This window comes from Lepidochelys olivacea (genome assembly GCF_965140295.1).
Source record: "Lepidochelys olivacea isolate rLepOli2 genome assembly, chromosome: 12".
Taxonomy (NCBI): domain Eukaryota; kingdom Metazoa; phylum Chordata; order Testudines; family Cheloniidae; genus Lepidochelys; species Lepidochelys olivacea.
In genome coordinates this window covers 4,317,006-4,330,070 of record NC_140422.1, presented here as the reverse complement: position 1 = coordinate 4,330,070, position 13,065 = coordinate 4,317,006, and the positions used below count along the sequence as shown (strand labels likewise).

Sequence of the window (13,065 nt, the reverse complement as noted above, 5' to 3'; positions counted from 1 at the left end):
TAAGAAGCTGAACTAGTTTGAAAATAGATATAAGTTTACATTCTCAGTGCCCTAGAAAGATGCAGGTGGTCAGCAACTGAGTACCTGTGTTTTTCTGAAGACTTTCTACTAAAGAACAAAATTAATTTTGCAGATAAACAAATACTCCATAAGCCCCATCTCAAAGTGGAAGTCAGATTTAGCAGCTACCCTTTTAATGAAAAGAACCTGGTATCTCTGGAGTGACAACCTGGTTGTTCCCTCCAGCCCTGCGAAAGGCTGCAAGAAATCTTCACCAGAGAGGCACTTATAATTAATTATGTTATTGTAGGTTCTCATCTCAGAGTCCCCATTCTCTTCCCTTTCTGCATTCCACTTTCTAGCACCTTCACTCCTTTTATTTGTCCCTCCTGAGTTATTTCAGACACATGGATATGACGGCCACTGAATACTACCAAGCTACATTCAGCTAGGTTGACCACAATCAGCTAACCCATTTTTAAAGGTGTTGAACTCTGTCTCCGTCAGCTGCTAAGGAGTGCTTAAAAAGCACTCACCTTTTTTCTTAATCTAACTAGACAGCGCCTTATGGTTGCTTTATAAATGAGGTGAAGCTCTGTTCAATATGAACTTTCATACTCGTAAGAGCTGAATTTGAAACAAAAGCTGTGCTAATATCACTGAGGCAGGTGGCATGCAATTTGAGATTCAATACCCAGAGCCCTGCCAGTAAAGACCACAAACTTTTGCTCTCTCATTAGTATAGTGGCTGCCAGCAGAGGGCTCAGAAATGTCAAGTTTAATCAAATGTACCTGTAGGGGGAACTTCTCTGTTTCTACATGCAAGGAAATGCTTCCTTTATACTTTGGAAACTGGTGCTTTCTTTAATATAGTCTGGTTCAGTAAGCACCTCACATGTGAACAGCTGATGAGCACTAGATTTGAGAGAAAAGTTGGGCATGACAATTATATTGTTGGTTTCTAGAAGGGAATAGTCTACCTATAGCTAATACAGCAGATTTATTAAGTTCAGCATCATACACAGAACATCTCTGAGGGCACAACAAAAAGCAGCATTTAGTAGCAGGACAACAAAAGCCAGTGTTGGTGGCAGTGAATTTGTGCACCCAACGTGTGGCAGAGACTCTAGAGAGCAGATTTTTGCCATATTGGTGATAATGTGTCTGCCTGACACCAAGTGCTAACCTAACCAAGGGTTAGGCTAGACCAGGACATTGATTCAAATCCCCTTGCCCATTTTCCTCTGAGCCTCACTTTCTGATACATTTCCCCAGGCTGAATCTCTGAGATTTTAACAGAAACCTGCTTGCTTTGCAATGTCCCATAGCTCCTCACCTGGCCCAACAGACCCAGTGGCTGCTAAGAAAATTTGCAGAAGGTGGATTGAAGGGGTTTCACTGTAAGATGCCATCTGAGTTTATTTTGATTGCTGCTCCCCTTATATGTGCTGTTGTCTTTTTAGCACAAGTATTTAAATTGCAAACTATTTGTAGCAGGCACGGTCTCTCATTGTGTGTGTGTCTGCCACTAGGGCCCTGATCCTGGGAGGTGCCTCTAGGGGCTACGAATAAAAGAGAATCACAATTAATAATAAAAATTTTGAAGACAAAGTTAGGTTCTAATGACACCTGTGCTACCCTGTTGCCGTTCGTGGATTTGCACAAGTGTAACTGATTGGAACTAAGTAAACAATTCAGTTGATGCACAAGAAATACAGGCCAGGTCCCTCTCAGCTGTGTTGGCTCTGCAGGGCTAATGGGAGCATTCACAAAAGAAACTGAACATGGAGTGAAGGTGCTCAGCACTATCCTGCACTCCTCAGGCCCTTTCAGAACACAGGAGTTTAATTCCCCAAACTCAAAATGCTGGAAAACCAGGATAAGGAATTACAGTGACACTTTGCACAGAAACAGCCTTAACCATTCCCCTTCCCTAGTGAGTCCTTCTAGGGAAATCACAGTACCTGGCATGTCCCTCAGACTCTGCCAACCAGCAGCAAGTGCTCCCTGAAGTACAGTGAGGGTCTGCTGGCTTGTATGAATAGCAGAGCTGATTTGGAGCTGAGTAGGGCAAAGAGAAAGTAGCAGGTTTGGTTAGGGAGAAATAGGGTACGGGTCTGTTCCCAGGTCCGAGAGAGATATTCACATGGCACAGAGTTAAGGCTGTTTGGGGATATGTTTCGACTCTATATACAATTTTATCCTGCCCTCATCATCAGAGTATCCAAGTGCCTTCCAGCAGTGCATTAAGCAGTGGGAGAGAACTATATGTGCTTAGTTCCTGTGGGAGTTCGTTTCACATTCTTGCACTGGCCCTTTGGCCCTGAAGAAAGCTCCATCTCCTGCACAAACAAGCTTTTCAGTGCTGTGGGGGACATGCCATCTTAACTCAACATTTCCTGAGTCTCCCCCACTCGTGTTTTTTCCCATACTGCTAGCCTTCGCATAAAGGGCACGTAAAAGGAACTTTAACTCCACATATCCTGGTGTGCCACCATTCCAGTTCTGGGAATTAAACTCTTGAGGGACACTGCCTATATTGTTTTAGGCTGGGTCCAGGGGAATCAGCTGAAGAATCTGCGCTCACAGCTGTTGAAATCTCAGATCAGCACCACTTTCCGTAACCCGCCTGCTAAATGGTGTGGTGGGGGGGCAGGGGGAAAGGTTAAATCACTGAGCCTCTGATTCACTGAGCTCTTCCTCAAGAAGCCAGAGCCCAACTTCGCCCTCTGGATCAGGCAGGAAAACTCCCCTGCAATGATGCTCACAAGAAACCTGAGGCAGGTGGTGTCTCTACATTTCCATATGCAAGAAAGGTCAGTCAACGGGCCCAGGTTTTAAACGCCAGTTGTCTGAGTGTCTGGTGATCACGGTCACTTGTCTGGCCTAACTTTTCAGCTGGCCTGGAGATGCTGCCTAGACTGGTCTTCCTGCTCCTACCTGGGGAGCCATAGTGCCTTTCCTTTCCAGTCAGGGACAAGGGAACACCAGATACCCAGAGGCAGTTTTGTTTTGAATTGGAGAGTCCAAATAGTATAGGATAGAACTGACATGAATACTTCCCAGATTGAGATTTAGTGTTTGAACAACACTCATCAGCAGGTCACATTCACAGAATCATAGAAGATTAGGGTTGGAAGAGACCTCGGGAGGTCATGTAGTCCAACCCCCTGCTCAAAGCAGGACCAACACCAACTAAAGCATCCCAGCCAGCCTTTTGTCAAGCCGGGCCTTAAAAACCTCTAAGGATGGAGATTCCACCACCTCCCTAGGTAAACCATTCCAGTGCTTCACCACCCTCCTAGTGAAAGAGTGTTTCCTAATATCCAGCCTAGACGCCCCCCACTGCAACTTGAGACCATTGCTCCCTTGTTCTGTCATCTGCCACCACTGAGAACAGCCGAGCTCCATCCTCTTAGGAACCCCCCCCTTCAGGTAGTTGAAGGCTGCTATCAAATTCCCCCTCACTCTTTTCTTCTGCAGACTGAACAAGCCCAGTTCCCTCAGCCTCTCCTCGTAAGACACGTGCCCCAACCTCTGAAAATTTCCGTTGCCCTCCACTGGACTCTCTCCAATTTGTCCACATCCTTTCGCGGGGGGCCCAAAACTGCATGCAATATTCCAGGGGTGGCCTCACCAGTGCTGAATAGAGGGGAATAATCACTTCCCTCGATCTGCTGGCAATGCTCCTACTAATGCAGTCCAATACGTTGTTAGCCATCTTGGCAACATGGGCACACTGCTGACTCTTATCCAGCTTCTCATCCACTGTAATCCCCAGGTCCTTTTTTGCAGAACTGCCGCTTAGCCAGTCGGTCCCCAGCCTCACGAATCCAAGAGAGAACTCCAGAGCCACACTTTGAAAAATATCATGTCTATAAAAAACACTGCTGAGGGTCCAATGGTCTGTTGAGCTATCATACAGCAAAGCCATCTAAGGTGAGAGATTTCGGCTGGAGGTGGAATGGTCAGCTGATACCTGCTGAAGTTCACCTTGTTTTTGAAGAGACTAGGTCTTCTAGAGCAACCCACAGCAAAAAAAAAAAAAAAAAAACAAAAAACAAAAAACCCACCTAAATCCCAGACACTGGAAAACCTCCTCAAACTTCTGCTGTTCAGAACAGAATCAGTCTAACAAGCTTGGATTCCCATGGATGCAGACAAATGCTAGGTCCTGTTCAGATAAGCTCTTTGGGAGAAGGGATTTTTAATGCAGGAACTCCTAAAGCTTGAAACTGGGCTGCCTTCGCTTTCCCTATTGTGGGGGAGGGATAGCTCAGTGGTTTGAGCATTGGCCTGCTAAACCCAGGGTTATGAGTTCAATCCTTGAGGGGGCCATTTGGGATCTGGGGCAAAAATCTGTCAGGGATGGTACTTGGTCCTGCTGTGGAGGCAGGGGGACTGGACTCTATGACCTTTTGTGATGAAGTGGGACTGTTCTTAATGTTTTCTCTGAATATTGTGGGGGTGCCTCAGTTTCCCCTATAAAAAGGAGTACTTGTGGCACCTTAGAGACTAACCAATTTATTTGAGCATAAGCTTTTGTGAGCTACAGCTCATTTCATTGGATGCAGTGAGCTGTAGCTCACAAAAGCTCATGCTCAAATAAATTTGTTAGTCTTTAAGGTGCCACAAGTACTCCTTTTCTTTTTGCAAATACAGACTAACAGAGCTGCTACTCTGAAATCAGTTTCCCCTAGGCAGTTCTTAAGTATCTAGGTGGTGGGATAAGGGTGTATGATCGTTGCAGAGCCCTAGAGGGCAGGTGTGTGCAGGGGTCTGGACACAGAGAATGGCCAACACCCTGTGTCCTGGCAACTGATGGCCTGGCCCTTCCCCCCTGCAAGTTGAGAGCTAAAGGGTTGGAGAACAAAGGAATCAGGTGACCTACTGGGGGCGGGGGGAGAGAGGAGACACACACGACAGACAAAGCCCAGAGGAGGAGGGACTGGAGAGGGTTTCAGTTTAGTGCTGGGTGGTGGCATGCAGGGAACCCCAGGGCTGGGGTCTAAGTTCCCTGCCCCCCAGAAGGACTTGACTGAGGGGTCCTGGTTGTACCCACAAGTTCTGTTTTAGACTGTGTTCCTATTGTCCAATAACTCTTCCGTTTTACTGGCTGGCTGAGAGTAACAGTGAATCCCAGGAAGAGGGGTGCAGGGCCCGGGCTCCCCCACACACAGTGACACCTTTCAAGGTCCCTTCCAGTTCTGTGATATAAGTATATCTCCATACTAAAAACACTATTTCCTGTACATTCAAGTACATCCTTCAGATGTGCTCCCAACTCCATTGTAGAAGGTCAGCAACCAAAGACTATTTCATGAAGAAACATCTTCCTTTCTAAAGGATCAGGTTGCAGAGTCTTCTGGAGAGTTCGCAAAAAGAAAAGGAGTACTTGTGGCACCTTAGAGACTAACCAATTTATTTGAGCATGAGCTTTCGTGAGCTACAGCTCACTTCATCGGATGCATACCGTGGAAACTGGATTCCCACAATAGCAGGACTCTGCAGCACAATCTCTAGAGGAATTGGAGTCTGCACTTATAGGCCTTGTATGTGCTAAGTTAACTGCAAATTGCAAAACAGAAATTAAGAGATTTTGGGGAGAATTAAACAGCCCACTCTCTGCAATAAGAAACTGGGACTTTTAGAGTTTCAAAGCACTATTTTCTGGAGAAAATGAACTCCACAAATTGACAAAACTGGGAGACTGTCTGCAGACTTTGGAGATGAACTAGGGAACTAGTTAAAAAGAAAAGGAGTACTTGTGGCACCTTAGAGACTAACCAATTTATTTGAGCATAAGCTTTCGTGAGCTACAGCTCACTTCATCGGATGAAATGAGCTGTAGCTCACGAAAGCTTATGCTCAAATAAATTGGTTAGTCTCTAAGGTGCCACAAGTACTCCTTTTCTTACTGTAAGGAGAGTGATCACTTAAGATGAGCTATTACCAGCAGGAGAGCGGCGGGGGGGAATAAACATGGGGAAATAAAGTGTTTTACTTTGTGTAATGACACACCCATTCCCAGTCTCTATTCAAGCCTAAGTTATTTGTATCCAGTTTGCAAATTAATTCCAATTCAGCAGTCTTTCGTTGGAGTCTGTTTTTGAAGTCTTTTTGTTCTAATATTTGCGACCTCTAGGTCTGAAATCGAGTGACCAGAGAGATTGAAGTGTTCTCTGACTGGTTTATGAATGTTATAATTTTTGACATCTGATTTGTGTCCATTTATTCTTTTACATAGAGACTGTCCAGTTTGACCAATGTACATGGCAGAGGGGCATTGCTGGCACATGATGGCATATATCACATGGGTAGATGTGCAGGTGAACGAGCCTCTGATAGTGTGGCTGATGTGATGAGGCCCTATGATGGTGTCCCCTGAATAGATATGTGGACACAGTTGGCAACGGGCTTTGTTGCAAGGATAGGTTCCTGGGTTAGTGGTTCTGTTGTGTGGTGTGTGGTTGCTGGTGAGTATTTGCTTCAGGTTGGGGGGCTGTCTGTAGGCAAGGACTGGCCTGTCTCCCAAGATTTGTGAGAGTGATGGGTCTTCCTTCAGGATAGGTTGTAGATCCTTGATGATGCGTTGGAGAGGTTTTAGTTGGGGGCTGAAGGTGATGGCTAGTGGCGTTCTGTTATTATCTTTGTTGGGCCTGTCCTGTAGTAGGTGACTTCTGGGTACTCTTCTGGCTCTGTCAATTTGTTTCGTCACTTCAGCAGGTGGGTATTGTAGTTGTAAGAATGCTTGATCGGGAACTAGTTGCATCCGATGAAGTGAGCTGTAGCTCAGGAAAGCTTATTTATGCTCAAATAAATTTGTTAGACTCTAAGGTGCCACAAGTACTCCTCTTCTTTTAGGGAACTTGGTTTTCACTTGACAAGAGAATTACACGTTACCTGTTGTCAGCAGCAGCAGCAGCTTTCATGCTGAACGTGGTTGTTTAACATTGATTCTGCATCCCTGCAGGCCCTTGATTCACTGGAAGCAAGCAGTGTCCCCAAGGGACAGCAGAGTGTCTCTAGAGTTGTGAGTTGCAATGGACACTGGAAATCCAAGTCCCATAAAAGCAATATTTGAATACTGCGTCATCACCTCTGAATAAGCAACAGCTACAGAACTAGCAGAATTTTATCCCATTAATAATGTCCCAGCCAGCCCAAGAAGCGAATATGTCAGTGCTGTGGGTCTCAACTAGTGGACTGCACTGTGTGTTTTCTAATAACTTGTCTCAGAGGAAGAGCCAAGAAAAGAATACATTCAGTGAGGTGAGTACCCCAAACAGCCCAATGAGAGAGAATCCTGTGATAGAAGAAAAACTCAAACCTGTCTTACTAAGTAGCTCAGAAGTGGAAAGGTTTCCCTACACAGAGGGCTAGGGAACATGTTCTAAAGCTCCTAAGTCACTCTGGAGCCTAAGACCCATTTTCAAAGTTTAGGCTCTCAGTCACTGCTGAACATGTGATTTAGACACGTTTGAAAATTTTATCTTCGATGTAAGAAGCAAAACAATTTAGATCTTTAGAGCTGTTTCCCAAGACATTTCATTTAGAAAAAAACATTGCATAGACTTACGGAGAGTTTTTCAACTATAGCTGTTTTGCCCTGGCATTGCTGCCCTTCCCAGGTAAGGCATGATGCATCAATCTGAAACAGTCAAAACAAATTTGGTCACAGCCTGCTTGGGAAAGTAAATAAACGATTTCTCTTCAATAACGCCAGCAAGGGAAGACTTACCAATGCTGTGCATGCACACAGATTTATCAGAGCTCAAACTGGCTACACTCAGCTTCCCTAGGAAAAGTGAGGCATGTAACTGTTTGCATGGTTCTCTACAGAGCAATTAATTCTGTAATGTCAATTACACACGTGCACTGCCTCCTGTAACTAGCTCAATGGATTGCCAGTACTGTTAATAAGGGTAGGAGTCACTTACTACTGGCTGCCAAGGGTACAAGGTAAGGAAATTAGTTACCTAAAGGGAGAGGGGAAAAAACAAATGCAGACGGAGCAATACAAGTAGTAACTGGTTTTTCCTGGTGGTCTGTGGGATTGGGTAATGACGACACTTCATAATCAGAATATATCGGTCAAAAAGCTGCTTCAATTGTGTCAGAGCAGGTGGTGTTTTTTCTGGAAACTACAGGAGGACAGGAAGAGAAGTAAAGGACATCAGACACACCCAGAACAGATGGAGAGCATGAAGAATTTATGCTAACAAATCTGGTACAATTACTTACAGAAACTTAGAGATTAGAAATAGACATGCCCTATCAGGGCCCCCAGTTCATTTCAGGAAAGGCAAAAAACTTTCTAGAGAACCATTCTAATACTTCATCCAGTCTGGTTTTCAAGTGATTCAGACAGCTTCCATCTCTGAGCCCTTCTAGACTGTAAGAGGCAAGAAGCCTGCCCTATCTGTGGTCCACTAAAGCTGCTTCCCATGAGCACCAGAACAAATGGCCACTAGAAGTTAGTTTCAGAGGATGCAGTCAGAACAGTCTCTTGTCAGACCAAGGCTATAGCTACACTAAGAGCTTACTGTGGTGCAGCTGAGCTGCTGTGAGCTCTGTAGCGTAGCCGCTCTAAACCAAAAGGAGAGAACTCTCCCGTTGACTTACTTAATCCACCCCCAATGAGTGACGGTAGCTGTTTCGGCAGGAGACACTCTTCCTCCAACAGAGCACTGTCCACATCAGTGCTTAGGTCAGTGTAATTTACGTCACTCGGAGGGTGGCTTATTCACACCCGAGTGACATAAGTTACACCAATATAAGTAGTAGTGTAGACATAGCCCAAGAAGCTGGATTCTCTGAAGCATGGAGCATTAAAATCACCATCTCTTTTTTCTTTTTTAAATTCTTGATTTCACTGAGCTTTACAAAGCCACAACCTAATTGGAAATTTTGCACTATTGCAATGTTTATCTTTAGAATCAACTGAACTATAAGTGCAGTTTTTAAAGCAGTTTTCAGGGTCATTAATGGTAGGATTTCTTATCTGAAGACCACAAAAAATTGGTATAGGCAAAAGAACATTAAAACTGTATTTATTCAAAACGTCTTATAAATCCATAATGGTACAAAATCAGCGTGTCTACAAAAAGCTTGCAATTTTAAAACAGAAAAGTTGTTTAGCATTTCAAAACAAAGTTCAAATTTGTCAAAGCTTTCTGTGAACACACAAAGTTTTATCATTAATTTCATAATGCAACAATTTAAACAAAATTACAATCCATGGTCCAAAATCTTAATATAGTTACCTGAGAGTCCCATTATTCAAACTGACTGAGGGTGCTTTTAAGGCTTTCAGAATTTAAATGCTCAATAAGGAAATAAGGAAAGTCAGCTTTGAAGACCTATCTGTTCTCCAGTAAATATCTGATTGCACTAAGCTGAGTGATGAAAACAGGTTATTCAACACCAGTAGAAGAAACTGGAGCTGTTAAGAGTTGCAACTGTTCTTTCAATGTCTTCTTTCTTTGTTTTCAGCCAGGCTCTTTACTTGAGATTTCCATCTTTGAACAGCTGCTACATTTTTCAGTATTTCACTGGAGAAAGTAACTTGCTGAAATAAAGACAACAGTAGCCTGCTACAGCAGTTACTGTCAGCAGAAACCCATTAAGTGCCGACTGCTCTGGTGTGAGTGGAACCTGGCACATGCAGGGATCAATCATATTTTACAAAGTGACATGGCATTTACGCATGATCATAATGCTTTCAGAACATGCACCACAATTTTAGTCAGTAAATTTATTCAGTCTTCCAGACTTCAACAGTTTCAGCAATTGAACATGAATTCCTCGCTATAGAACCGAGGGCTATTGCTATTGACATCCACATCTAAAGCAACGCCTCAGCACCCCTCTTCACACCAGTATTTGTCACCTTCTGGCAGAGACTCAACATCCTGTTTATACTGTTAGCAGATTTTCATTAACTAGCCACTTTGAAGAAGTACTCCACCTTACTTCAGGCGGTATGACAAAAAGTGCATAGTCAGTATGATCTGATATTCTCTCCTTCAAAGTTTCCGGACAGTAAATTTAGCATATGTGCGGATCAGCCATGTTACTGGCAAAAGATTTCCTCATCTTAGCCATATTGGCTGTCATAAGATTAGTCATATGGCACTTATATCCATGCACACTTTTTGACAATCACTAGTGGCTGAAGTCAAATACTCAGGCGAATGCACAGAGATATCAATGCTTGTCATACAAGTAAACAACTTGTGCCTGATCAATAATCATAATACACAAGAAGTTCCTTGTAAACATTATATGACTCCATCTGAAGAGGATCTGGGGATGATAGTGGAGAACAAATTGAATATAGTCAACAATGTGATGCAATTGCAAAAAAGGCTAATATTCTGGGCTGTATTACCAGGAGTGTCATATGTAAGACATGGGAGGTAATTGCCCTACTCTACTCAGCACTGGTGGGGCGTTAGCTGCAATAGTGTGTCCAGTTCTGAGCACCACACTTTAGGAAAGATGTGGATAAACTGGACAGAGTCCAGAGAAGAGCAACAAAAATGATAAAAGGCGACCAGACCTATGAGGAAAGGTTAAAAAAACTGGGTCTGTTTAGTCTTTTGGGCGGGGGGGGGGGGGGGGGAGGAAGACCTGACAACAGTCATCACACATGTTAAGAGCTGTTATAAAGAGGACTGATCAATTGTTCTCCATCTTCACTGGAGGTAGGATAAGAAGTAATGGGCTTAATTTGCAGCAAGGGAGATTTAGGTTAGATATGAGGAAAATTTTTCTACCTGTAAGGGTAGTTGAGCTCTGGAATAGGCTTCCAAGGAAGGTTTTGGAATCCCCATACCTGGAGGTTTTTAAGAACAGGTTGGACACACACCTGTTAGAGATGGTCTGTGTTTACTTGGTCCTACCTCAGTGCAGGGAGTTGGATTTGATGTTGTCTCAATGTCCCTTTCAGCATCACATTTCTATGATTCTATTTGCTCAGTTTCTAAAACCTCAGTCTCCTCTTCAAACACTTCATCCAGGAGACATCCAGTCACTGCAAACCCTGGTGGAGCAGCATTTCAATCTTTCTGATTTGTGACTGTCCAGTACATCAGAAGACAGTACTCCTTACAAGCACAGCACCAGCTATTACCTTGTCAATTGTGTGTTCTAGTTTGTGGTGTTCTCAAAACAAAAGATGAGAAAGAGGGTCTGGGGGTGGTCTTTTTTGATGCTGATGCACATTAAGTGTGAAACCTAACAGAAAACTCCATGTAAAAAGTCAAATTCTACAGAAAAGAGTACAGAGTAGCCACTTCAATTGTTTAAGACTAAAATGAGAAGAAAGTAACTTTAGTAAATGTAAATAAAAAACAGATGTAATATTTTTCAAGATAATGATTTTATCTGACCTGCTGTACTTTGCACAGTACATCACCTTGTTGCTTCCAAGCTGTTTATTCTAGTGGTTCATATTTAAGTTAGTGAAACACTTGTCCTTTCACTTGAGTGTTATAATCACTATAACAAACTGCTTTCATATAACCAAGATTGGCAATATCCGTGGTACTTAAAACATGCCCTGTACCTTGTTGAGCTGCCACTTAGGACTAATTCAGTCAGGACCAAGCAGCTCACACTGGCCTCAGAGGGCTTATGCTCAAACAAGACCATTTTTTATTGTTCTTTCAAAATATGGCCAACACCACACTAGCCACCAATTGTCCAGGTGATGAAGTGATCGCCTGTTGAGTGCTTCAAGGGATGACCTGTACACCCATTATCCCATGCCCCCATCAAGTTACTACAGTTTAGGCTTGAAATTAGACAAAGGTTTCTAATAATCAGAGGAGCAAAGTTCTGGAACAGCCTTCCAAGGAGAACAGTGGGGCCAAAAAACCTAACTGGCTTCAAGACTGAGCTTGATAAGTTTATGGAAGGGATAAATATGATAAAACTGCCTACAACGGCATGTTGCCAATATGTGACTGCTAGCAGCAAGTATCTCCAATGGCTGGTGATGGGACACTAGATGGGGAGGGCTCTGAGTTACTACAGAGAATTCTTTCCCATGATGGTCTCTTCTGGCCTTAAAGTCTATAGCACACGCTTTAAAAAAAAAACAAAAAAAAACTTCACTGAACTTTTGAACACACACACACAAAATGAGCTGAGTGACTCTGTTGTATGCAAACCAGAACTCGAGCAGACTAAAAGCAAAATGAAGTCCGTTTCTAGATACAGATTCCTGATGGCCTTTGAGAGTCAGCTTAGAGCTCAGATGATTCAGAATACCATCTCCTTCATTTTGGTTCCTGTATGACCAAAGCCTCAGTTACTTTTTTTAAATGCCTGTTGCTTTAGCGGTCACAGGGCAGACTGACTCAGATGCCTTTCCGGTTTTTGCTTCATTTCTGGAGAAAGGAAACAGTTTGGCTTTTTTGGCATGGTCTGAGGGCTCTGGGTATTTCCTGAGAAAGAGGTATTTGGGCTTGGTTCTTCTTTTGTCAGAGGACACATGAGAAGGACTTGTCATAGCAGTGCGTGCCCTGGCTGTATAGAGCTGGTGGAGAAGCTGTTAAGCAATCCTTTAAGTGCTGAGCCCAGTTCAGGAGATCTCAGGAAGACAAACTATTGGCTACTGAAGATTCTGGCTGTCCTTGCACATGTTAAAAGGACCAAGCGTAAATGTTTGGTGATTAAGGGCCCAAGTTCTGTAGGGATCCATAAGGATGATGCAACTGCTGAAAAAGCTCTGCCTAAGGGTCCCTTGTGGACACTATCTGTGAACATAAATAGAAGGCCGACTTACCCCTGTCTGGGTCATTACAGGAGAAGTTGTGGTAGGGGGTCCCTGCAGATAGTGGATATGGTAGCTGGAGCAGGGGCCAGAGGAGCAGAGCAAGAAGCAGAGGTAGCTCAGACAGACTGCTGAACTCTCATGCATCCTTTGGAAAAATAGAGGCATCTTCTGTGAAGCTGCTATACAGGGGACGCAGGAGCCAGGGCATCCACCATGCCTGCTGATACCTGCATTGTGAAGGGCATGGGGCAGACACTGCTCATGGAGGTGGCACTGGT

At 43.8% G+C, this 13,065-nt stretch overlaps 1 protein-coding gene across 6 annotated transcripts in view; it reads right to left on the bottom strand.

The window, feature by feature from the left end:
- The window catches only part of NUTF2 (nuclear transport factor 2), a gene marked incomplete at its 5' end in the record, with an annotated part of 53,713 nt that overhangs the window by 10,523 nt on the left and 30,125 nt on the right, over positions 1-13,065 (bottom strand). For 5 of the 6 annotated variants that reach the window (XM_084644467.1, XM_084644468.1, XM_084644464.1 and 2 more), the window contains one exon: positions 7,580-7,651. The exons of the other annotated variant lie outside the window; for it this stretch is intronic. In XM_084644467.1, coding sequence (XP_084500593.1) covers positions 7,580-7,651 — 72 coding nt within the window. The remainder of the gene's footprint in view (positions 1-7,579; positions 7,652-13,065) is intronic. 6 annotated transcript variants of the gene reach the window in all.